Source organism: Vigna angularis, chromosome 1 (genome assembly GCF_016808095.1).
Source record: "Vigna angularis cultivar LongXiaoDou No.4 chromosome 1, ASM1680809v1, whole genome shotgun sequence".
Taxonomy (NCBI): domain Eukaryota; kingdom Viridiplantae; phylum Streptophyta; class Magnoliopsida; order Fabales; family Fabaceae; genus Vigna; species Vigna angularis.
This window is the reverse complement of record NC_068970.1, coordinates 41,508,668-41,534,456: the sequence shown is the minus strand read 5'-3', so window position 1 is coordinate 41,534,456 and position 25,789 is coordinate 41,508,668. Positions and strand designations below refer to the sequence as shown.

General features: G+C 30.5%; 1 protein-coding gene across 4 annotated transcripts; it reads left to right on the top strand.

Moving 5' to 3' along the window:
- The first annotated feature begins 22,114 nt into the window (after positions 1-22,114).
- On the top strand, positions 22,115-25,482 carry LOC108323747 (uncharacterized). 4 transcript variants are annotated; one of them, XM_017556460.2, is made up of 7 exons: positions 22,115-22,207; positions 22,392-22,529; positions 23,074-23,245; positions 23,325-24,014; positions 24,193-24,640; positions 24,732-24,813; positions 25,060-25,482. In XM_017556460.2, the coding sequence occupies exons 2-7, from the start codon at positions 22,500-22,502 to the stop codon at positions 25,261-25,263; spliced, it is 1,626 nt and encodes a 541-aa protein (XP_017411949.1). In that variant the 5' UTR covers positions 22,115-22,207; positions 22,392-22,499; the 3' UTR covers positions 25,264-25,482. The 4 variants fall into 4 exon arrangements, with proteins under 4 accessions (XP_017411949.1, XP_017411944.1, XP_017411952.1 ...); XM_017556463.2 differs by lacking the exon at positions 22,115-22,207 and having other exon boundaries at positions 22,214-22,529; positions 23,325-23,801; positions 23,898-24,014; XM_017556455.2 differs by having other exon boundaries at positions 22,186-22,529.
- Positions 25,483-25,789: the final 307 nt, after the last annotated feature.

Sequence of the window (25,789 nt, the reverse complement as noted above, 5' to 3'; positions counted from 1 at the left end):
TTCTCACGACATGACTTACCCATCTCTACTTGAGACTTGGTAATCATTAGAATGTCAGGATGAACGTCGTGGATTTCGTTGTCCATATTCATACTTTACCACCACATTGATAACCAATCACTGAGACATTCCTCCTTGGAATTCTCTTTCATACCAATTGGAACATCATACCATACTTTCAATTTAACACCATTATGATAATGCATACATCAGCCATCAAAGCAATTGGAACCATTAATTAAAATAGCACACTGGAATAAATATAAATATGGACCAAACAGAAATCACCAAACATGTATGAACAATACCGAACACCCTGTGAATGTTAGAGATCGATTGTTCTCTCACTACCTAAAGAACAGGACCTAACGGTCAATAATAGATACAGCTGAAGAGAAGGTCGAGCACTATTACTGATCGACAACTAGAGGATTCCGAGTACCACAACATGACCGAATACTACCACCATACCAAGTACTAAGTTAGACCGAACGCTTATGGCTTAGGCCGAACACCTATGGCTTAGGCCGAACACTTAGAGTTGATACCGATTACTAAAATATCACCGAACGGTCATTAACAGGTAAGGCCCATGAGAGGCCGAACGCAGTTAAGACCGAATACAAATACGAGACCGAGCGCTAGTACCAGATCGAACGCTAGTACCAGACCGATCGCTACTAAGAGGCCACACACTCCCCACTAAGACCGATCGCTACTAAGAGGCCCCACACCCCACTAAGATCGATCGCTACTAAGAGACCACACACCCCACTAAGACCGATCGCTACTAAGAGACCACACACCCTACTAAGATCGATCGCTACTAAGAGGCCCCACACCCCACTAAGATCGATCGCTACTAAGTGACCACACTCCCCACTAAGACTGATCGCTATGACTAAACATAATACTAATACAAGACCCATCGGTCATTAATTGAAAAGCTCTATAGAAGTAGAACTCAGTTAAGACCGAACACAAGAAGAAAATCGAAAGGTCAATGAATAACACTCGACGATCTGCATAATTCTGTAGAATAACTGCAAAATTATGATCAACAACTATCTTCACCAATTTACGCCTATCCAAAGGTACCTAAAATCATTCTAACATCATCCCAAAGAGTCTCATACCAGATTTCACTCCCAACTCCCAACCCCAAACTCTCATTTCGCATACCCACTTCCTTAAGATCAGAACAGACCAAACACTTATGCAGAGAGACTCCAACCAGTTCACAGGTTTCAGCATTCACAGATTCAACACAATTCAATCAAACATTTAAGTTACACACATGCAACCATCCAATAAGTAATTTCATACATAGAAAATCACAATTAAATTAACTAGTTTCCCTTACCTCTTAACCGAACGAAATCTTCTACCCTTCCAGAAATTTGCTCACACTTCCAGAAAATCCCAAGAACACCTATAGCTCACTGATTGATGAGGATAGATCACCAAATGTGATCAGAAATGGGAAGAAGAAGTTGATGAACACATGCAACCAGAAACTTGGCTTGCATGTGTCAAAAAGTTTCAGAATCTCACAAGAGCTCAAGAAATCGAAACTTACCAGCTCTAAACAAGACTTTGATCGGTGGAAAAGGATGTTATTGACTCCAAGATTACTTAAGCTCGGTCTGATTGAAAATTAGATGAAGTAAGATGAGAGATTTTTAGAGAGAAGGAGGAGAAAAGAAGAGAGAAGAAGATTTGGAGAGAAATGGTTATATCAGAAAATGGGACGAACATTTGAAATTTTCCTTTATATATTAATATTATTTTAATATAAATCATTCGGTCCCATTATTCCCAAACACCTGTCCACTCCAAAATCTTTAAAATTCTCGGTTCTTACACAGTCGAATACACCAATTCAGTTATAACAGATAGTACCAGTCAAAGCAATTAATTGAATTCACAATTAATGTAGTCGAATAGCATTTAATGCTTGGTCAACACATTTAAAAATATAGTCGTTGTGACAGTTATATCAAGCATTAACAGATTTCAAAACAGTAACAAACTTAATCGAATACATATCGCATGCAATCGATTATGCAACATTGTTATGCAAAGTTTTGAAAACTTTTCTCTTTGAAAAACTCTCACAGCACACTTGAAAAAATTTATGCAAATACACGAGTTTTAATCGATTCACCCCATAATGTAATCGAATTCAAACTGTTGTTTTGCCACACATTTAAAGTTCAACATTAATGCTTGTGGTTTTTTCATCCAAAAACATGTGTCATGCATTCATGTATAAAATCACATATATAACATAGTGAAATGCAATGAACAACACAACAACAACACAATCATGTTCTCATATACGCATATAACATGTAAGCATAAAACATGTAGCACATAAAACACATGTCTTATTAATTATGTGTTGTCATCATCAAAAACTCAGATATTACTGAGATTGTGGGTTCAGCTAAACCAGTGCTCCCCCTATCAAGAATCTCAACAGGGATGTTACAGTACGACCTAAAACCAATATAACAAGTGGCAAGATGGAAATTTTGTAATAAATTACAAATACTTTATTTATCAACTGGTCCTGGAACCGACATAAAAAGGGATGTTTAATTTTCCTTTAGCATAGACGAGTTTCACACACACTTCCTTCTCTCTATAGCTTTGCTTTCATCCTCTCTGCACCCCCCGTGTCCTAGCTTAGGTGGTCTTCATCTCATCCCTCTATCGCTCTCGTGGACATCATTGTTGCATGAGTTCTCATCATTGCTATTAGTCGAGCTCTTGTCGTCATTGTCACTTTTGTCCTCTTGGAGGGTACGATGTTGGCACCATAGTAGAACAAAAGCACAACTTGTAGTGTTGGAAACTAGATCTACCTTGTCATCATTCAATGTCATCATTCATGGTTGTTGTTGTGTTTCTAGAAAGGTCATAGGATTGGATATCTGTTGTAATTTTGTGATTGGAAACAAGTGGAATCGAGCTAACACCAACTTGTCTTTAATCTGTGTTTAAATTTGTGTTTAAATTGTGTGTTAATCAGTTCAATTCAATTAATAAAACCACCTTTAAAACCTCACCATGTGTTCGACTTATTCCCTGAACCACTTTTTGTCCTTGAGAGACGGCGTAGGAGTCACTTCCTAATATTATACTGCACATTAATTGTATATTAATTTGATTCGGGTATGGCCTTGATCAGGGAGTGAATTGGGTTTAACCTTTTTCGAAATGTTTTTCAAATATTTATAAGTTCTTGAAACTTAAAATGATCAATTAGAGATAAGATGAATCAACTAAGTAAACAGAATGTAAAAGAAAGATCAAAGAACACCAAGATTTATACTGGTTCAGCTTACCAAAAGCCTACATACAGTCTTCTCCCAACAACCTAAGTTGAGAGGTTTCCACTAAATCAAATTTGAGTTGAGAATACAATTAAACTCTCAATTGTTATCCTCACCACTCTCAAATTATATTACAACACAAGTAAAAAAGTAAAACACTCACTCTCACCAACTACAAGAGATGAAAACCCTCAATATCTTCCTTGGCCTACTCGCACACGTGTTACACAATGTAGAAACAATGGTACACTGATCAGAATACACTCTTCAAGTGCATATATATCAGCAACAATGAAGTTCACTTGGTCTTGAATGAAATTTTGAATGTTTAATCACCAATGATGCTTGAATTCCTCCAAGAAACTTTCTTGAGAGACCCTGTACACAAAACTCAAAAATTATATCAGTATATGAAAATTAGAATCTTAATGAAATAGGTCTCGAGTCAGGTTTATATAGAAAATTCAAATCCTGATGCCGTTTAATCGTTATATTATCAACATAATCTATTATGCTTTTGCCTCTGTTTTAATAGATTATTACACATGTATCATCGATTATTTCAACACTTATGCCTATAACTGCTTCTTCTAACAAACCTAACAGATTAGGCTATCAGTATAATGGATTAGACCTTGCTTTTTATTTTAATCAATTATTGAACTTATGTAATCGATTATATTTACACTTAGCCTCATTTGTCATCCATTTGTCTTTCTTAACAGATTATGTTTATCTCTTTGTTTTAATCGGTTATGTAACTTATGTAATCGATTATAACAGAGTGATTTGCTTCATTTTAGCTTTCTAAGTGTTCTAGCTTAATCTAACAAATTATACAACTTCTGTAATTGATTATAATTACCAGAAACTAGATTCTTAATCCGTTTTAGGCCTATTTCATTAAACATGAATGAATTCAAACATCTAACACTAACATGTCAATGATTTAAAACATTTATTATGCCATTTTCTTGTGCAAGAATGATTAAAACTATTTCTATTCATTTAGACCTATTCATCATCAAAAACCATAACGTATAGAAGCTAGAGTAGGCTCTGTTTTGGTGAACAAAAACACCCTGTTATGGTGAACAAGATGAGTTGCCAGAGTACGAAAGATGATAAATGGTTGATAGGATTGATGGTGTTGGCAATGGTTTCTTTAAGTAGAAGTATAGGTTTGAAAGGATAGAATGTATAATTTGATTTGATTGTTATAAGAGTGGTATGAGTATAGATTTTATTTGACAATTGACTTATTGTGACGAATATTTATGTAATGTTTATTCTGTTGGTTCACCCATGCTTGTTTGTGTTTGTACGATGAATGTATAACTCGTGTTATTATATGGGAGCAGATGATTCTACAGATGTTATGGTCGACGAATAAAGCGACGAGTTTATCCGAGTGTTTGAGAAATTTTTCGATTTATTGAATGTAATTTTAATTCATAATGTAATTTTTCTTATCTCATAAAATTAATGTAAGGATTATAATTTTGGATGTAGTTTGGTTTTTTTATTATTTACGATTTTAAGCATTTAATAAATATGTCAACATTTGAATTGGTTCAAATTTAAATTTCCACAAGCTAGAAGGTTTTATACTTTACTCGTGGCATCCTAAATTGGGATGTTATAGATGACATGGTGGTTAAGTTCTTTTCCCCATCTCAACACACAAAGGATTTAAAAAATTTCTTATCAGCCTTAGAAGCTTATAACTTATGCCTTAATCCATAAAGACAAATGTGTGTTTGGGGTGAAGGAAGGTAAATTTTTAGGATTCATGTTGACAAACAGAGGAATAAAGGAGAATCCTGAAAAGTTTCAAGTTGTGATATAGATAAGGACCTCGAGGTACAACGTCTAATCGAAAGGTTAACAACCATATCGCGCTCCATACCTGTTGATAGGGGGAGTAATATAAGTGTTGAACACACTCCCAGATGTGTTTTTTTTTATTATGACAACACATTGACTATAACAACACAGATGTTGTCATGACACTATAGAAATATGCTTCTATGTTATGAAATACATATGTGAATAAGGAAATGCTTATTGCTGATAAATGCATATGTTGACATATTGTTGGTTCTGGATACTACTGCTTACGATGTATTTATATCTTTGTATGCATATTGTATGTTATGTGTGATGAAAAATACAAGCACAAAAGCAAATTTGTATGACATAATCGATAACAGTATTGTTGTAATCAATTAAGTTCATCAGACAACTTATGATTTGAACTGTGGCAAAACAACAAGTTTGAATCGATTACATTAGGTGTTAAATCGATTAAAACTCGTGTCTTTGTATAGATCTTTTTCAAATGTGTTGTGATGATTTTTTGAAGAGAAAAAGTTTTCAAAATCTGTTTAAGTGCTTAGCTTAATCGATGACATAAGTTATGTAATCAATTAAGTCTATTATCTATTGAAAATTGTTTTCAACTTAGTCATAACTACTATAACGGTCATATTTTTAAGGTTTAATAGGTTCGGAGGTCCTTATATTTGTGGGTTCGTTTCAATTGGGTCCTCCAATTTTGAAAGTGATCAATTTGGTCCCTAATTTAACAAAATTGAGTCAATAATACCCTTTCCGTTAAATATAATGGACGGTGTTAACTTTTTAAACATGTGGCATGTTGAGGCATCCTTTTATTTGCAGGTGGCACAGTTTTATTTGAAGGATGCTTCAACATACCACATGTTTAAAAAGTTAAAGACGTCCATTGCATTTAACGGAAAGGGTATTATTGACTCAATTTTGTTAAATTAGGGACCAAATTGATCACTTTCAAAATTGGAGGACCCAATTGAAACGAACCCACAAATATAGGGACCTCCGAACCTATTAAACCTATTTTTAAATATGTTTGACTAGCATTAAATGAAAATCGATTACATTAATTGTGCATTCAATTAAGAGATGTGTTAGTTGTAATTCTATTACACCTGGTTTTTTACGTAACCGATTACATGACTAACGTAATCGATTACTTTGCGTCTGTTAGGATGAAAACTATAAATTGACGCATTACTTGTGTTTCTAAAAACTTTTGATCAATTATACACTTTCATATCTGACATCTTTGTTTGATCTGAGAAAGTTTTTACATATTACACATACGCTCCAAGAATCAAGAAGTGTAGATTGTAAGGAGACTTAAAGGATTCTTAAGAGGGTTGTTGAGAACTTGACTGGATGATCTGATTCGCATCTCATTTCAAAGGGGACGGTATCCTCTACCTCGACCCCATCTCATGAACATATACTATGTTGCCACCACATAAGGGTGGACGACCACCTAAACTTAGAGAACTGGAGTTTTACTTGTAGATCAACCCAATCATAAGCCTCGTTCTTAGGTAAGTTAGACTTTCCTACCTCAACTTCTAGTTTCACTCGACATTTATGACATGTTGGGTTCTAGAGGAGGAAGCACTAGAAGAAGACTTTGATCTAGACTCGTCACTATCCAATCATTTACCCTCATAAGAAAAACAATATCAGAACCACTAGAAGATATACCTAATACTACTTGACACAAGAAATTATAAATACTTTTAAGAGATATCGGCAACAAAATGAAGCTTAGTGAGCAAAGTGCTCAAATGAGACAAATTCATCTCCTATTTGTAGCTAACTCTTGGTGCCTTTTTGCTTCACATCTTTTTTATCTCAATCGTTAGATCTCTTCAAATCTAAGGGCCAAGGGTCGCAACTGTTAGACTTCCCGATGTCACACACTTAACTTGACTGCTTGACACCTATCAATCAAGCCTCCTCGTCATCACGCTTCTCAATATTATGGGTTATTATACCTATAGGGTGAGATCAGTAGTACAAAATCAGCGTATAACGTCATGCGGTCAACGTCCAACCACTGAATAACCAACGTTAAAAATGATCGGTGGCATTTTTGTAAATAAATGCAATTATTAAACGTCGTTTAGAATTGTAATTCGACGTAAAAGGATATAAAACGTCGTTTAGAATTGTAATTCGATGTAAAAGGTTAATGAATTCAATAAAAATTTGAACCGGAGATTAAAAATTCATTCACTTTATCTTAACGCGCGAGACCCTCTTCTCTTCTCAAACTTTTCTCGAACGAAGTTTGACGACCATCACGTGTAATCTTTCTTTCATTTGATACAAATTCATGTTAATTAACTACTTTATGTATGATTTTCGTTTATTTTGATCGATTTTTTCATGCTCTCGTTCTTCATAGGCGCATTTTGTTTTCTCTCTTAGTGGTGACGACACTTTATTCCGACGAACCCACCTTTTGGAGGTTAGTTTTCGTTTTTGTTTTGAAGAACTTATTTGTTGAACTTGTTTGTTGTTTTTTTGTTGAATTTGTTTGTTGTTGTTGTTGTTTGGTTGAACTTGTTTGTTGTTGTTGTTTGATTGAACTTGTTTGTTGTTGGTTATTGTTGTTTGTTGTTGATACTACGCTACAAGTTCATAGTTCATGATTTATAAAATACCAAAAAGTGAAATCTGTTGTTTTTCTACTTTTCAGGTCTCGCAGAGTTGTAAAAAATTATCACAATTAATTAAAAAAAAAACAAAAAAAAAATTGATTAATGTCGTATATTGACAAAATTTGACGTTAATTTAACATCGAATTTTCCAAATTCGACGCCAATTTAACGTCTCCTAATATGACGTCGTCCATGAATTCGTCGTTAAAAGCTCAAAATATTCGACGTTGTACGCGATTTTTGTACTAGTGGATAACCAAAGAAATAAAAAATTTCTTTGCACATATCAGTCAAACCGATACCGACACTATAACGACAATTTGAAGACTCAAACACATGACATGTCGAGCCTAGGGGGCTAGTGTACCAGACATAGCCGGTAACACCTCAATCGCCTTGCACAACACATACCCAACCTAAGCATATTCAGACAAACACAACATCATGTTGGCTAAATCATTAGTAACAACAAACTGTGATTAAGTCAAGTCAATGGTTAAAGCATATTGGCAAAGTTAATCAAGGTAATTAGCAACATGGATCAAACCCATATAAAAGACCATAATCATGATATAGATAGCACAATGCATGAGGTAAATTAATTATGTTCCATTACTACTACATTTATTACCATTTGATGCACTTGATTGACTTGGGGGTTGAAGTATCTTCCACTGACACACCCTATTTAGCTCTAGAGAGACAAGAATTTAAGACATCTTGGTTTGAAGGTTTGAAGTTGGAGTTTCAAGCACACTTGAAAAGAAGTTGAAGGAGATTTTACAAGGTATATCTGAGGCTTAATTGCTTGGGTAATCTTCACTTTCAGAGCAGTGTGTCTACTTGGTTCTCGCTTTTTAAAAAAATGTCAACTTCGTCCTCAAAAGCGTTTATGTGCATCAATTAAGTCCATTTTTGCTCACGGCGTTTAAATAGTTAGCATTGACTTATTAGGAATATTGTTCTAGGAACTTTGTGGTGTTCTCAAATTTGTTTTCTGATGTGTAACCCATAAGGACTTTCTGATCTGGAAATTTTGGGATTAGGGTTTAGGAAAAATAAATTAATGAGTGAATGTTTACGAATTGGGGTTTCGAACAACGAAAAAGAGAAGCGATTTTATGGTACTCGTAGATCCTCTACTAGGAAATTTCAATTTTCCAGAGAGATTGATTATTGTCAGCATGTTTGGAATCACCAAGCGACTTCGCTCTAGGAAAGAGAGGTTGAGATTTACTTGGAAAAGGAGATATGCCAACAACAGTAGCAACTCTTGAACGATGAAAAGGAGAGAGTTTGCCCAACTGCTTCATTTCACCAGAGTAAGTATACTTGATTCACTAGTCCTTTTTTTCCTTAGATCCTACTTCTCTGGTGATGCAACTATTAAGCTTGATTTTCATTGTTCTTTTTCAACTTTTCTGTTTTCACATCTTTGCATTCTTTGTCACGGTCTACTTTCTCACTAAAAGAATATAACGTGCTTGGTATCTAAAATTATTTGCAACATTAATGTCCTTTTCCAATGGTTGTTTGGCCTAATTTATGGACTTTCCATGGGGAAGAGTTGGGGTTGGGGCAAATTGAAGTTTGTATAGGAGGTTGAGCTTTGGATCCATCATAATCCTTCGGCCTTCCAGGGATATGCTCTCAATTGAAAGGCACTACAAAATAGTTTGTTACTAAGGTAAACTTCAAACTTCACTTGGGGTTCAAACTTCAGTTAGGTCAAGCTTCAAACTTTTCCATTAAAGGGACACGTAAGGAACACCATTACACAATACATTTACACATGTTTATTCATTGCAAATGTGTTTTATCATATCAGTAAACTGTTTTGTCACATCATCACATTGTTTTGTCACATTACCACACAATTAATGTCGTTTCTGGAAAATTAACGGAATAGACTTTATGGATGCACATTAACACATATCAGGACGAAGTTAACACTTTTTTAAAAATGACGACCAAATAAACACACTATCTTGAAAGTGGGATCATCCAAACCATTTGGTCTATATTTAACCTTACAATAACACAATACAAACTTGAATTGAGTTGTGTTAATTTTTAATTGTAAAAGATGCACTTGTGTGGTAAAAGTATAAAATAAAAACAAATGACTATACTTTTTTAATTTTACCACGATTTAAGTAAAAATTAACTAATTCCTTATAAAAAGATGAAAGAGACGTTGTTCACTTCTCACCTATATTAATCTCAATATGTTTGAACGAACAAAAAAATGAGCAGAAAATGGAACAAACCTTTATCATGTGTGGATGTAAAAGGTGGTCAAACATGTAGGCGAATTAAGGAATTCACACATCACATTGCATATCAAAACCAATTAAAAAGATGACAAATTGGTCAAAGCCCTTCGAAGGGTATGCATGATACACGTCAGGCCCAAAATCACCAAAAAAGACACTGAAAACACCATGTGAAATTGTTGTAGGCATCTACGACCAGAATTCTCTCCTCTTTCATCATCTTTTGCCTAATAAGTTCATGAAATTAACAATAATGAAAGAATGTTTCTTGAGCTCCTAATTCGAGTAAATAACACAAAAGCGCAACATTACTAAATACAACCATTTGGCAGACCATAAACCCTAATGAAAAGCATACAAAATAGTACATAACCTCCATACTTTTCTCATTGGGTTTTGAGCTCTTCAAATTTTTTTCAGATCATAGATAATGTAAATTATATACGCTTCTTAGCCCAATGCGTGAAAGTTAATATATATATATATATATATATATATATATATATATATATATATATATATATATATATATATATATATATATATATATATATATATATATATATATATATATATATATATATATATATATATATATGCACACAAAAAGAGGTATCAGGGGTAAAACCAACTGTTAATTACTCTAACTGAAATTAAAAAGATAAAAAATAAAAATTATTATTATTAACACTCTGCAACAGAAGCTAAAAAATATAAATATATGTATAGTGTTTGTAGAAAAATAATTTTCTTACTTTTAGGGCATATAACCTCAATTTGATAATATTTCAAATAGAATGAAATTTAGCATAATTCGAATGAATTTACGGAAACCATTTTTTCAAACATTCTTTATCAACAGAAAGGAAATATAGAGTTGGCATTCTCTGTTTATTTATGAAATCATTACTTGACTTATAAGAAGCGTGTTATTTACTAACTTGGTCGATTATGTAAAGTAAAAAATGATAATTAGCGAAAGAAATTGATTAGGATGGTGCACGTATGTCATAAACAGTGACTTGTATCTACTTCTGTTTCTTAGTTGACTACAAAGGGTTGCTCTCGTTTGCACTTTGAAAATAGTCAAAACAAAGTTCCGGCTTGTCGGCAATTTCAAACACAATCAATATCAGAGATGTTTTTGCAGGTAAAATTATATTAGATGTAATATATTTTAAGCTTTTATTTACTGATTTGAATAGTTGAACACTTAAAAATATTATATGCTGTATTTCATTAAACTTCTTAATGATGTGGCAAGACATTATATAATGATAATATTGTGTGCCATTAATTAATTTTACTACATTCTAAAATTTAGCATGTCGTGTATAAGTGTGAAGATCTATACATAATTTATTTTAATATGAAATTTATTTGGACTCTAATTTATATTTCTAAATATTATATTTTGACGTCAGATTTTTTAGTCCCTAGAAATGAAGATGATTGTAATGGATGTAGATAAGTGCAGCAGTGATTATTTTGTAAGATAGATTTGATGAATTATGAATAATAGAAAAATAGTGAGTATTTTGTTTGGTATTTGAAATGGGCCCATAGAAATGGAAATGGATTAGGTGATGACTGTGGTCAAATGAGGCAGAGGGAACGAAAGAAGGAGTCACATTATAGAATTCCGAACCCCTTTGGCTTCTGTCTTCTGACACACTAATTAATTTCTTCATATTCCCTCCACTCTACCAAAATATTTTAAATTTTAACTAAAATTATCTGATGTGTATGTTCCCACTAGTATCTTTGACCACCAACAAATTCGAATATATTCCCTCTCTACCATTCTTTCGTTTAACGTTCCCAAAAATAAGCTAATAATCTACTGTTTGGAAAAATAAAATAAATTAACTAAATTATCCACATCCACTTTTTAATGATTAAAGTATATATAACTAACAAATAATTATAACTAAATTAAAGAAATAAATATATTGCATACAAAAACTATACCTCATTTTAAAGTCACGGTTCCTCCAAATCATTGCACATCCGCGGCAACAAACATTCAACCGTCACTCATCCATCCTCACACAAATGCATTAACCATACCATTTCTTGATTCAAACGCATCCTAGGGAATACTACTATTCAAATTTTCCCATCTACTTTTAGCCAAATACTAATACTAATAAAAGCCATTTTCTCTCAGAAGAAAAAAAGGATAACTTTTTAAAAACTTGGAAAAATTATACTTATAAAAGAAATATTTAAATTCTCTTTTAATAAAAAAATACATCATTGTTTCCTTTTTCGATCATATTCTTTCTTTTTTCTTTTTAAGTGTTATTTTTTAATTTTCTAGTTTTTATTCATTTTTAAAATTCAAATTTTCAATAATATCTTGAGTTTTTACTTCAATTTTTTAAAATATACCGTTTACAAAAAACAAAGGATTTTCAAATAAAACAAAAAAGTTATGTTTTGAACTCAAATTAATTAAGACAGTATCTTTAAGGTTAATTTATTGTACCAATCACCCACTTAAGGTTTAAGAGTAATAAAAGTTAGTATTTCCAACAAATCTTGTTTTTGTCATAAAAACTTTGTTAATATTAATATTTGAAGCTCATTGATGTAGTATCATTGAAGTTAATTATAAATTGTCTATTTTGAAACTCACGATTTTGTCATTAAAAAACGTTTAAGAAAGTATAAAAAAAAAAATCACATTTAAATTTTTTTTAACTTCGACTCATAAACAATGATGATTACTACTATATAACCTAAATATCTCATTGAAAATGTTTAATTAATATCTTATTATTCAATTATCATCATTTTGTAAATTTACCAAATTTATTTTTTATTTTATCATAAAAGTTTTAAATTTTACAAATTTTGTCATTATATTAGATTTCTAATACCGTATAAGAAAATAAAATAAAAAAAACTAAATTAAAACGATGGTTTGTAAAACAAACATTATTCTGGTTCTTTGCACATCGTTATTTTATGAAAATTTAACATATATGTAAACTTTGCAAAAGAATGAAAACTATATCGTTAAAATGTATCTAAAATTAAGTGATGTCATTATTAAATGATAACAATTGATCAGTAAAAAAATGTATAACTACACGAGCTAAACATGAAAAAATAAATTTTCGATTTATGTATAAAATAAAATCATAAAAGGGAAGAAGGTTGGATTTTCTACCCAACAATGTGTTCCAATAACTGTTTAGTTCCTTTTCGAGAATTCAAATTTTCAAACCACCACGTTCTGCTTATTGTTTGTATTTATTTCTTTTACCAACTTTTGTTAATTAGTGTACATTTTGTATTATATTTTTTCGGAGGCGAGATTATCGGAATAATTAGCGAGCAACCAAAGTCACTCACGGGTTTGATTTTGAGTGCTTTGGTTTTGTTTGAACTTTGAACACCGACTATAACTATTAGCATTTTTTTTATAAATAATTCTTAAATGATGTTTTAGGATGCGAGTCTCAACCAAAATTAACCCTTATAATGACTTGAAATTTATTATTATCAATTACAATTAAATTCAGATCTGGGAAGTAGAAAATTTCCTAATTCACATACTGGCCAACTTTACATCTTTAAAGAAAGGGCCAGTCATATTTAAAGAAAAAAGTAATTTTATCAAATAAATTATAACTTTTAGTTTTCATTTAGAACAACAATATAGAATTTGAATACACCGAATTTCGTAACATTATTTTACATTTTTATTTGTGTTTTGTGATTATATGAAATTGAAAAGACTTTGGAGTTAAGTTTTTTTTTCAAATTTTTATTAATATTTTAAAAAATTTCTTACAAATTATTAAATCATCTAACATTTAAAAAACTTATAAGGATATAACAATAATTTTATATTGATTTATCCATACTTTTGAACTGCATTCAAATCTCTATTAAATCACATTTAAGAAGTTACACTAATAATTTGTTTTTTATTATATAAGTGAGTACACCAATCATTCCAAAAATTATTCTTTTTATATGGTCCTTAAAACTGAGAACACTAATATACTTTGTTTGCACTCATGATCATAAACAAGATAGAAAGTTAAAGAAACTCTAAAGGATATATAATATGACAAGAGTTTCCTCATAAGACTAACTTTAAGTAAAAATATAACATTTTTAGCACACTTAAACTACAAACGAATGACACAAAGTTTATATATAAATATTTTAGATTCTTCTTGTATATTTTGATGATGAATTAACAATTTGGTCTTTAATATAGTTCTTCAAAGAGATGATGATTATTGTGTAATCTTCAAAGATAAAATCTTTGGGTTTGATAATGTGATAAAAAAATCTTCATAAAAAAAATACTTCATATATATTATTTAACTTTTAGAGTCAAACTAAAAAATACTTCATATATATTATTTATTCTTTTAGAGTCAAACTATAAAAGGCTGCATTTTTCATCTCTTATCTTTGAGTTATAAATATAAAAATAATACAAATATATTCAATACATAAAATCTTTGATTACGTTTATTTTGTCAAAGCACTTGCACTCATGATCAATACAACTTTTATTAGACATAGCTTATTTATGTTTTAAGCTTTGTTGTATTTAAGTGCTTAATCAAAATAATAGGGTGTTGGACTTTTGCTCTAACATATTCATATTATTTATCACATACAAATTTCATATAGAACTATAGACATGATTACACAATTTGTATCTTATATGTTATTATTAGGTTATCCTCACAAATACAATTAAAATTTAATTTCCTTTTATGTTTAAGAGAGTTTCTCTTTTCTGCTTCATTTTAATATTTTCCTTTTAATTTAAAAAAAAAAATTTATGTCCATAAAAAGAGTTATAAATATAAGAAAAAACTAGAATAAAGAATGAAATTAAATATTATAGTAAAATTAAAAGTGAAGTTTTATATTTGGAACATCATGGTTTTAGTAACTGAAACACCCAAAAGTCCCAATATTTGATTGGTTTCTTCCATGTAGTCTTAATATTTTTAAAGTTATCAATTCAATCCCAATTTTAAGTTAAAATAAGTTAACATGGTCATTTGCGTTAGATTCATATTGATGTTATTGAGAGAATGACAACATTGCACATTAACAATGAAATGTGGTAGATGATGTGAGGCACAAGCATAGTGGTAGATGACAATGAATCATGTTATTGCTCATATAAAAAAATGGATATAACCACCTTTGTATTCAAAACATTGTTTGATACGGTTCTTTTATAGTTTATTTCCTATTTTTGGGTAAATTTCCTTCAAATGAAGATGTCTTCAATATGTTTGTTGTGTATCTCTCCACTATATACATTATAATATCTTCCAACATGGTTATGATAGTTGTTGCCCTCGCACTAACAATGACAATATTGAATGTTTCACTTATCTTGTTTGCAAATATGTTGCACAAGACATTAGGGATAAATATAGATCTTGATAAATACATAATTCAATGATAACCAGATAAGAAATACAATGAAAATTAATAATTGAATATAGTTTTCAAGTTTGAAATAAATATCTTGAGAAAGTTGCTATCAAATGTTTGAAAGTCACAATATTGACTTCCTTAATTTATCTCAATTTTCTCTTCGTGTTTGTGGATATGTGTTTGTTGTTGTCTTTTGATCATATTCTTTAGTTTTTTATCCTAGAAATTTCTTCCTAAAGTTTGAATAAAAATATAAAACACAAAACCTTTAATTGGTGGCAACACATCCTTTTAGATGGAAGACCTAACATCTCAAATACAAGCCATATAGGATATGAAGTAAGTCTATCTATCATTGAAATGCAATATGTACCTTTTATCCTTCATTCATAAATGAGTATGAAACACATATTGTAGCACCTCCAAATCTTCAATTAATAACTCCAAGAACCATGACCAATATTTTATTGTTTTTCACTCAATGACAACATAAGGCACATGAAACATTTGGTCATTAGATCCCTTCTTATTGTAAGTAAAATTTCACCTTCATAATACCCTTTCAAGAAACATTCATCCAAATTTATTATTTAACTTTATTTTATTCATAAATAAAATAATACTTTTATAAAGAGGATAATAAATACAAAATATAATCTATCTTTACAAATCAATCATTGATTTAAACACGTTTAAACTTTACCAATTATATAAAATATTTTTATTCACATTCAAAGTACTTTTAAAATAATACACAATACAAATTTTTTTTATAAAAGATCATGATCAAGGTTGGAGGGATCTTGATCAAGTCAAGGAGACATTAGAAACTAAAAAGTCACGAGAAAACAAGAACACAATGACAAACACAAAGAAAACCATGAGTATGACTTAAGACAATATGAAGAAAACAATTAGAAAATGATAACTTGTAACCAAATGAAATAGAAAATGAATTAAGGTATAAAAGATGTATAGAATACACCACTTTAAGATAAATATCACATGATAAGTGCAAAAAGATTCATCACTTAAGAAAACTAAGATAAGAGCCAAACAAGAGTAGAAAACTCTTAAGACTTTCAAAGTGAATTAACAAGAAGAATTACATCCAATTTTCAAAAGTCAACTTACCATAGGGGTTGACTCTCTTTTACAAGGAGCATGTCACAACTTTGAAGATGAAAATGTACCTTTCAAGTATTTAGAATTAGAAAAGTCAAATGCAATTATAATACTACTTAAGAAAAAGTTAAATTAACTAATTTTATTTTAACAGTTAGTTAACTTCTAATTAATTTTAGCACATGATTAGTTTATTAAAATTAGGGAAAAACACATTGGTAGCTCCTAAAATTAAGCAAAATATCCATTATTACATCTCCAAGAAAAAATATGCGACTTATAGATTAGTTAAAAGTCGTGCGAAACAATTATAACTATTATTACATTCGTGAAAGTGACCTGTATTTGTTAGTAAATTTTCATATAGTTTTTGAACAAACATAATTCCGATTAATAATGACTCTTGAATTATAAAATATTCCATGAAATATTCTATAATCCAAGAATTAAAAAAAATAAGAGCTTCTTTATATCCTTTTTTTTTCTATTTATCTTTTGTGAATTTTTCTTAAAATCTTTCTTGAAATTTTTTTTTTATTCTTCTTTGTCATTTTTCTTGTATGTATATTTTCTATTCTGCTTTTCTATCTTCAACAAGCTCTACTTCATTACTATTTACATCAACATAATAATGTGTTGTTATAGGTGAAAAATTAGTTAATTATAGAGAATTAAGATTATATATTCCGAGTAAGGTGAAACTTTGATTCTTTGATAAATATATTGATATAAGGTAAAGTCCCAAATGTTAGATTAGAAAAAGTGTTTTAGGAGAGTAAGAAGATTCTGTATTTCAATGACACACCGCAGAAGTGGTTCCAAAATGCAGAAAAGAGTTATAAATTGAAAAAGGTTATAAATGTTAATCTCATAATAAAACATTTTTTTAAAAAATATATAGAAGTTACAGTTGTTGTTTGGGACGTGTCTTCCATAAATATAAGTGGATTTTCGAAAAGCTATAGTGTGGGGAGTCAATAAGGGGTAGAAATAAGGGGTAGGGGGCAAACAGTTCAAGTATTCTGACTCTGGTTAACCCAAAAATGGAAAAAATAAAATAAATGAAATAATGATGTTTATGTTCACCAACATTATTGATTTCTTGTACAAATTCTTATTTTATCTTAATAATTTACTTTTCTGCGATTTTGTTTCTTGTTACATTTCCATTCTTGAATGGCATTTCTTATTATTCTTATTTTATAATTGAGTTTTCAAATTTATATTTTTATTTCATATATTTTTATTCAATTTTTACTCTTTATTAAAGTTTTATTTAAACTATTTTACGTTGTTCACTAACTTTTTTAATTTTTTTTTCAAAAAAGAGTAAATATGTTTTTATTCTCTAAATTTTAAAGTGAAATTGAAATTTGTTTATATTTAAAATTTTAATATATTTTAATTTTTAAATTTTTAATATAAATAGATATAGTCTTTCTAATTTAATTACATTATTTTCTTTAATGTAATGAACTTGTTTCTAATTAATACCGAAACGAAAACATCTCCAAGGACGGAAACAACTCAAATGTTAATATAAAATGTATATATTAAAATTTAACATAATTGAGTTTAAAAAAAAACTATTTTCATTCATTTTTAAAATTTTGAAATAAAAATGTATTAGAATTTTGGATAAAGAAAAATTTCAATTTCATATGAAAGTTAAAAATTAAAAAATATTTATTTTTATTTTAATGATTTTGTTTTAATATTTAAAGGCTTCGCACTTATGCATAAATTTTATATTTATGTTTATTTTATTAATAAAACAATTTTTCTATAAAAATAAAATTTTAAAAAATAATGTAATTTGAATTAAACTGTTCTATTAACTTTTCTAGTTTTAATTTATAAAATAGATTTAAGAGAATATTTTATGTGTGTATTTAATCCATGAATATGTTTCAGATTTTTACTTAAAAAAAACTCAAATTTATATTTTATTTTAAAAATTTATTGTTGATTACAAACACATTTTCTAATAACATTTGTTATTAAAAACACAAGTCACATCAAATGATCTCTTGGATGCATAGTTAATGTTACTTTTTCTTCAACAAACCAAATCTAAAAAAACTATCTATTGTGTATGACTCCGGACTTTAAGAAAATTCAAGTAAAAATACATTTTAGAAGGAGAGATAAGCACATCCAACTATTAGGACGATACATAATATTCGAAATGATTATATTCTTCAATGCGAATTTAAAACTATTCAATAAAAAAGATGAAAAATAATGTTTCAAAAAATTTTACACTTCTAAGAAGTTTCATAGAAAACATTGTTGGATTAAGTGCTTACTACTACACTAAATATATAGCTTATAGTTAGGACACAACTCTTTTTACTTAAGAGCATAGGAGGTTAAGTGTGACAATTCAATTGTGATTTAGTCCACTTAGCCTTTTCCAAACAATTGATGCACCTTACAATGATCCCCAACAATTATCCCACTAGAAACCAAACTCTTTAGTTATGACTCAGCCCACCTACCTATGTCATCCGATAAATGTGCAATCTTCAATAATCTCCCCATAAACAATTGTTCCATTGGGAATTAAAAACACGATTTTAGCTTTGATACCAAGTGTTGAATCAAACACTTACTATTAGGCCAAAAGCTATGTCTTATAGTTAGGATACAACTCTTTATACTTAAAAGTATAGTAGCCTAAGTGTCATGATTTAATTATGACTTGACTCACCTTATGTCTGTCACATAATAATTGATGCACTCTACAACAAATATTGTTTGTGTTCACTTAGAAAACTAGTAGAATGGACGTAACCATGTTCATATTAAAAGACAATATTCTATTTTAGTGAGAAACTTTGTGATTTGTTAATACTATTAAGATAATTTATCTTAGCCAATGTAGTTGTTTGAAAAATAATACTTAGTTATTAGCTAGGAATTTTTGTTGTTAAAAAAAATCTTGTTTGAATGAGAAATAAATTGTTTAAAATATGCTTAATTAAACCGATTAAACCATAAATGATTTGTTAAAAAAATATTTGATGAAACTAAAACTAACTTGTTAAAAGAATACTTGAATAAAGTAGGTGTGACAAATAATATATAAAATAAAAATGACTTGTTGAAAAAATAATTTATTAATCAAAATATGATTTATTAAAATAATATTTGAAATGAGAATAGCCAATAGTGGTTACAAACATAATACTCAAAAAGCTAAAACCAAACAAATTCTTTAAAGAGTTAGTTAGGATTAACTCCAAATCCAAATAATACTAAAACAAAAATCAACCAATAAATAGTTTCTAAAATTAAATAATAAACACACACAAAAAAAAAAAAATAATAAGCACGAACTCAAACAATCCTTAGTCAACAACTTAGGATATGTATCCGGACCCTTCATTAAATGTAAAAATTGATTCTAATTTATTTCTTTTTCTTTTGTAGTAATTTTCGTGTTTGATTGATTATGACTTACTAGCACAAACAGTTACTATACAGGGAAAACTGATAATGCAGACTTCTCCGATCATGCTCAGTGTTTCAATCTCGAAGACTGCCCTAAACTCACTGACTAATCTACCCTTTGTCATAAAGAACAATTATAATAAAGTAACAAATTAATTCCATAAAGATTTCTTAATTGACAGTTTGACTCACAGACAAAATAATTAAAGGAAAAGATAAAAGACTTTTCTAAGTTTATAATATTCGTATAAAAAAAATGCTTAAATGTTATGTGATATTTATTAGTCACTTTCTCTCAATTTGCTACATTTAATTCCAAATCTTTTTATATTTGTTTTACAAAATATTACAGGGAATTGCTTCAGAGGAAGAGACCGAATTTGTTTTGACAATTTATTTCAACTGAGATTGTTAGATCTCAACCATTCGCTCAAAACATTGTTTGCGCACAAAAATTACATTAAAAAATAAACTTCAATAACAGTTAGGTTAAAAAATATCGAGAACAATTTAATTTCTAACACGTTTAGTCTTTTAAAATATTAAAATCATTGGAATGAAAAATAGAAACTCTCAAATCGAATTTAATTGACTTTGTTACGATGTTGATTGTGAGCAGGGTCACATGTAAAAGTAAAATATACAACTATTATTGTTTTATGGAAAAATTGAACTTACTTTCTATTACGTTATATGATACTTTTAAATAAACCTATACACTGATTATTTTTTTATTTTGATGATTTTATATTCTCTTAAATTATATATATATATATATATATATTTTCAATAAATAATATACTTTTTTTTATATCTATAGTAAAGTTATATTAATTTATTTTGTTTACAAACATCATAGTGATTAAATTTTAAAGAAATAATTACAAATATTGTAAAATTTTAAAAAAAGTTATATATAAACATTTTCATTTTATTAAATGAATTTCATGTTAACAATATTTAAGAAGTCATTAAAAACTAGTATAACTTTTTATAATCAGATCACATAATATTTTATTTATAAAATATTCTTTAATCTTTATATTTTTAAATTTGAACATTTAATTTTACAATTATATTCATTAAATTTTAGTTAATGTATTAATTTCAAATAAAAAATAGATACGTATTTAAAAATTAAAGAAAAAACATAGATATCATTATATGTAACTTTTTTTTATGTAACGAACGAGTAAAGCCTTTCACCAGTTTCTCTCTCATAATTGGAGGGCAAAACTCGAAGTAAAAGTAAAAGTGAAAAAAAACCACTCGAATTCTCACACATTATCCCATATTTGATTTAAGGTTTTGTTATTTTGTAATGAATAAATTCAGGAATATGAAGTGGATAGATCTTAATGAATTTAAAGTTGGAAAATTAAAATCAATCTGGCTAATATTTTCTTTTTATCGTTTTTTAATTTCCAAGAAAAAAACATAAAAGTTATTTTAAATTATCGTTTTCTATTATTCTCAACAGTAATTTCATGAAAAAAAAAACAGCGTAAAACTTTTCGGACTAATTTTAAATTATCAAATACAGTCATCAAGGCATATTTTGTTATTATAAAGTTCTAATTTAATTATTGTAAAGTAAAAAATTATACATTCACAGTAATTATAAATTAGTATAGATAATAAACTTATTTAGTTTCAATAATTATGTTATCGATCTTTTTAATAATGTGTTTAATTTCAATAATTATATATAAATTAATTAACAAAAGTTAATTGCAAGTTCAAGTTTACGTAACTTTCTGTCTAAAATACTTTTGACCACTTAGAATAAATTACATCACGGAAAATATACTAATAAATTGAAAAAATAAAACATATATTTAGAAACCAACTATGGTTTTACTTGAGTGGAGGGTGACAATTGATGGCAGCCTGTAAAATACAGAAGGTTTGTTACCAATAGGAGTTATTTAATATATATTTAAATTAGATAATAATGTCGATTAATATTGTGGCAGGCGGGGTCATTCTGATGGCGTGGCGAGATGATAGATAGATACAGCATCTACGGTACTGCAGAGGAACCCAACTTGAACACTTTCTTGAGCAAGTAAACACCTGTTCCTGTTCTTCTTCTGCTCCTCTTTTTGCTGCATCACATTCATAAACTCTCTCTCTCTCTCTCTCTCTCACACACAGACACACACTCTCTCTCTCTCTCTCTCTCTCTCTCTCTCTCTCTCTCTCTCTCTCTCTCTCTCTCTCATGTGTTATTGTTATCATTCATTCACAAGTCACCAGTCATAACTTCCAGCCAAAGCTGCAAAATTCAACTTTTCTTCCCTTCCACTGCTGCATGAGCTAGTTTCCAAGCCATAGAGGAAGAGATAGTCAGAGATCTAATGGAGTACGAGAGGATAGAGAAAGTTCAGGTTTGGCATTTAGCCTCACTGCTGCGTTTTATCTCCTCTCCTCGTGTTTTTTTCTTCATGAAAAATTAAATCTTTTTTTTTTCTTTTTCTTTTGGTTGGATTGGTGGGAGAGTAGTTCTTGAAATTCAAGGTTCGTGTTGGAGGAGTTCAGAATGGTCACCCCTTCTGTTTCCTCGTGGGCTTGGTTTCATTGATTCCCTCCAAGTGAATTTTTAACGTGGTTCAAGAACCAGGCTTTTACTTTTTCTACTTTTGTATTGAATGGAAGGATGGGGTTTGTCATTATTATTGGGTGGGTGGGTGGGTGGGCGAGGAAGAGAGGAAAAAAAAGGCTGAAAAGGGAAAGAGAAAAAGGGTAGGATTCATTTGCCCTCATTTTTCTTCTGAGTGAAACGGTGGGGTGGGCCTTTTGGTAGAAAAGAAAGTGGTCATGTATTGGGTATAATTGATTATGCAGTGTTCTTCAAAGTGTATTCTGTTAGAAATTTACTACTTGAGTTATTCTGCGATTTTGATGAAGATAAGTATGCCATTTGTTATGCAGGCTGGAATAATTTCTCCCAGTAAACTGAGGATGAAGTTGTTAGGGCCTCATCATCATAGGAAGAAGGATGGATCCAATAGTAATTCATCCAGAACTTCCCCTTCAAGGCTTGAAGATGCTGAATTTGTTAATAGCTTACTTGCTTCAAAAAATGACAACCTTGAAGATGAAGGTCTGGAAATGCAATTCCAATATCTTTATTTTTGCATATACATTTACTTTTTATTTAATAGTAAAATTATTCCTTCCAGTTACATCTCCAAGCTTAGAGGTTCTATCATTAAAGCCATCCAGTGATGCTGTGGTGGACCGGAAACAGAGTGGGAAGATTTCCCATGAAGCAAAGGAGACAATAGCGAAGGAAAATGGTGAGACGGGTCGTGTAAAGATGCAGCATTTTCAGAAGGTTGTTGGTAGTGGAAGTTCAAGCACAATTCACGCGCTGAGATCAGTGGAAGATGAAAATCTTGATTATGACAGCAATGCCAGCTCGTCGAGTTTTGAGTTTGATAAAGGAGAGAGACCGGGGAACAATCCTGCCACTAGATCTCTATTCAGACCTATTCCTTCTAAGTGGAACGATGCCGAGAAATGGATAATGAATAGGCAAAACATACATGCTAATCACTCCAAAAAACATGTTGCACATAACCAAGCGAATCGCATGGCATCAAGCATGGTGAGGGTTGCTCCCGAGTCTGCTCATTATGATCATAAGCTCCCCACAGGCAAGGTGACGGAAACGAAAAGAGTTGATTTCTGTCAACCCACATCACATACGGGATTTGAAAAGTTCTCTTTTGTTCCCTCCGATGCTCATTCAGTTTCAGGTCAAGCACATGGAGCAAATCCAGTGGTAGAGTCTTTTCCCCAAAGCAAAGATTTGAAGGAAGTGAATGAATTGGTTCTATCTTCCTCAAGAGGAACAGATGATCAATCAGGTATTCTGTTCATCCCCATTAGTTATATAATATAGAGAGTGGATGTGTTTGGTGGTGAATGATCTGAGATTCTGAGTGAAACACTGAAACATAACATAGATTTTTATTTTTTTATTTTCCATATGTGACATGTTCGGAGTTTGGAGAGAGTAAGGTTAACTTGGTTTTCATGATACAGTGATGCCTGGGATAAGATCCGTTGCGATGAGAGACATGGGAACTGAAATGACCCCTGTGCCAAGTCAAGAACCTTCGCGGACAGCTACTCCTGTTGGGTCTGCAACTCCACTACGGAGCCCAGTTTCGTCGATGCCGTCGACTCCTCGGAGAGGTGCACCAGCTTCAACACCTTTGGACAACATGACCGATGAGGATTCCCAGTTTCCCGTTGAAAATGGCAGAAGACATTTGTCTGAAGAAGAGATGAAGATAAAGACAAGGAGAGAGATTGCAGCCCTTGGAGTGCAGCTTGGTAAGATGAACATTGCTGCATGGGCAAGCAAAGATGAGCAGGAAAAGAACCAATCTTCTCTTCAGGGCACCAATATGCAAGAACAGGAGAGAATTGAATTTGAAAAACGTGCTGCTATGTGGGAAGAAGCTGAGAAATCTAAACATACTGCCAGGTTTTATTTTACTCACATTCTCTATCAATTATAGATACATGTAAATTTGTTCATTGTTACTAATGTGATTATCTCGCGTTTGAATTTGCAGATTTAAGCGTGAGGAAATCAAAATTCAAGCATGGGAAAGTGAGCAAAAGGCAAAATTAGAAGCCGAAATGAGAAGAACCGAGGTAATTATTTCATGACTATCAGATATGAAGTTAGAATCTCTCTGTATCTTGCTCTGAAGTAACATAGACTGACCCTCTGCTTATGCAAGGGTTGATTTATGATAAAAAAAAATTTGTTCAGTATAAGAACTAAATCATATGATTCTTTGGTCATTTAATTGCAATATGGCTGTTTGGAAATACTATAGTTGAAGCCTGTTATCTTCATTACTGCCTTGCCTTTGATTGAAACTGAATGCATTTTAGGCGAAAGTAGAGCAAATAAGAGCACAGACGCATGCAAAAATGGTGAAAAAGATTGCTATGGCGAGGCAAAGGTCAGAAGAAAAGCGTGCTGCAGCTGAAGCCAGAAAAAATAGAGAAGCAGAAAGAACTGTTGCTCAAGCAGAATACATACGCCAAACAGGACGATTACCCTCTTCCAGTTACATATGTTGTGGTTGGCTGTGATATAAACCTTAAAGATTGCACTTGAAAGAAGATGCACCTCACTCCTTGATTGCTTATCTTTCTTACCAAGATGATATGGATCATCAAAACTGTCATATATCATCTTATACGTTACTTGAAACCTTGTAATTTTCAAACAACTGACTGCAAGTTGCTACTTCATTAAAGTGATTGCCGAGTGATGTTTACAAGTTACAAAGAGAGAAATGTTTGCTTCGATGTACCTGGTCTTTTCTATTTCATTTTATTGTAAATTTTCTTGTGATTTTGCTTTTATCTTTTGGTGCTATTTCAAATTCGTGTTGCAGAACAGAGAATATTCAGTGCATGGATGGAATAGAAATGAAAAAGGTCTAAGCTTGAAAGAAAATCTCAACAAGATCCGATCTTTCTATCTTACTACATATTTGAGTGTTGATTCTATAAAACACGTGATATTCATTTATTGACATGGTTTTTGGAGGATTTAATTTGCTATTTAAGCATATCTTAGCTACCGTATGATATGTTTGTATTTGTAATTTCT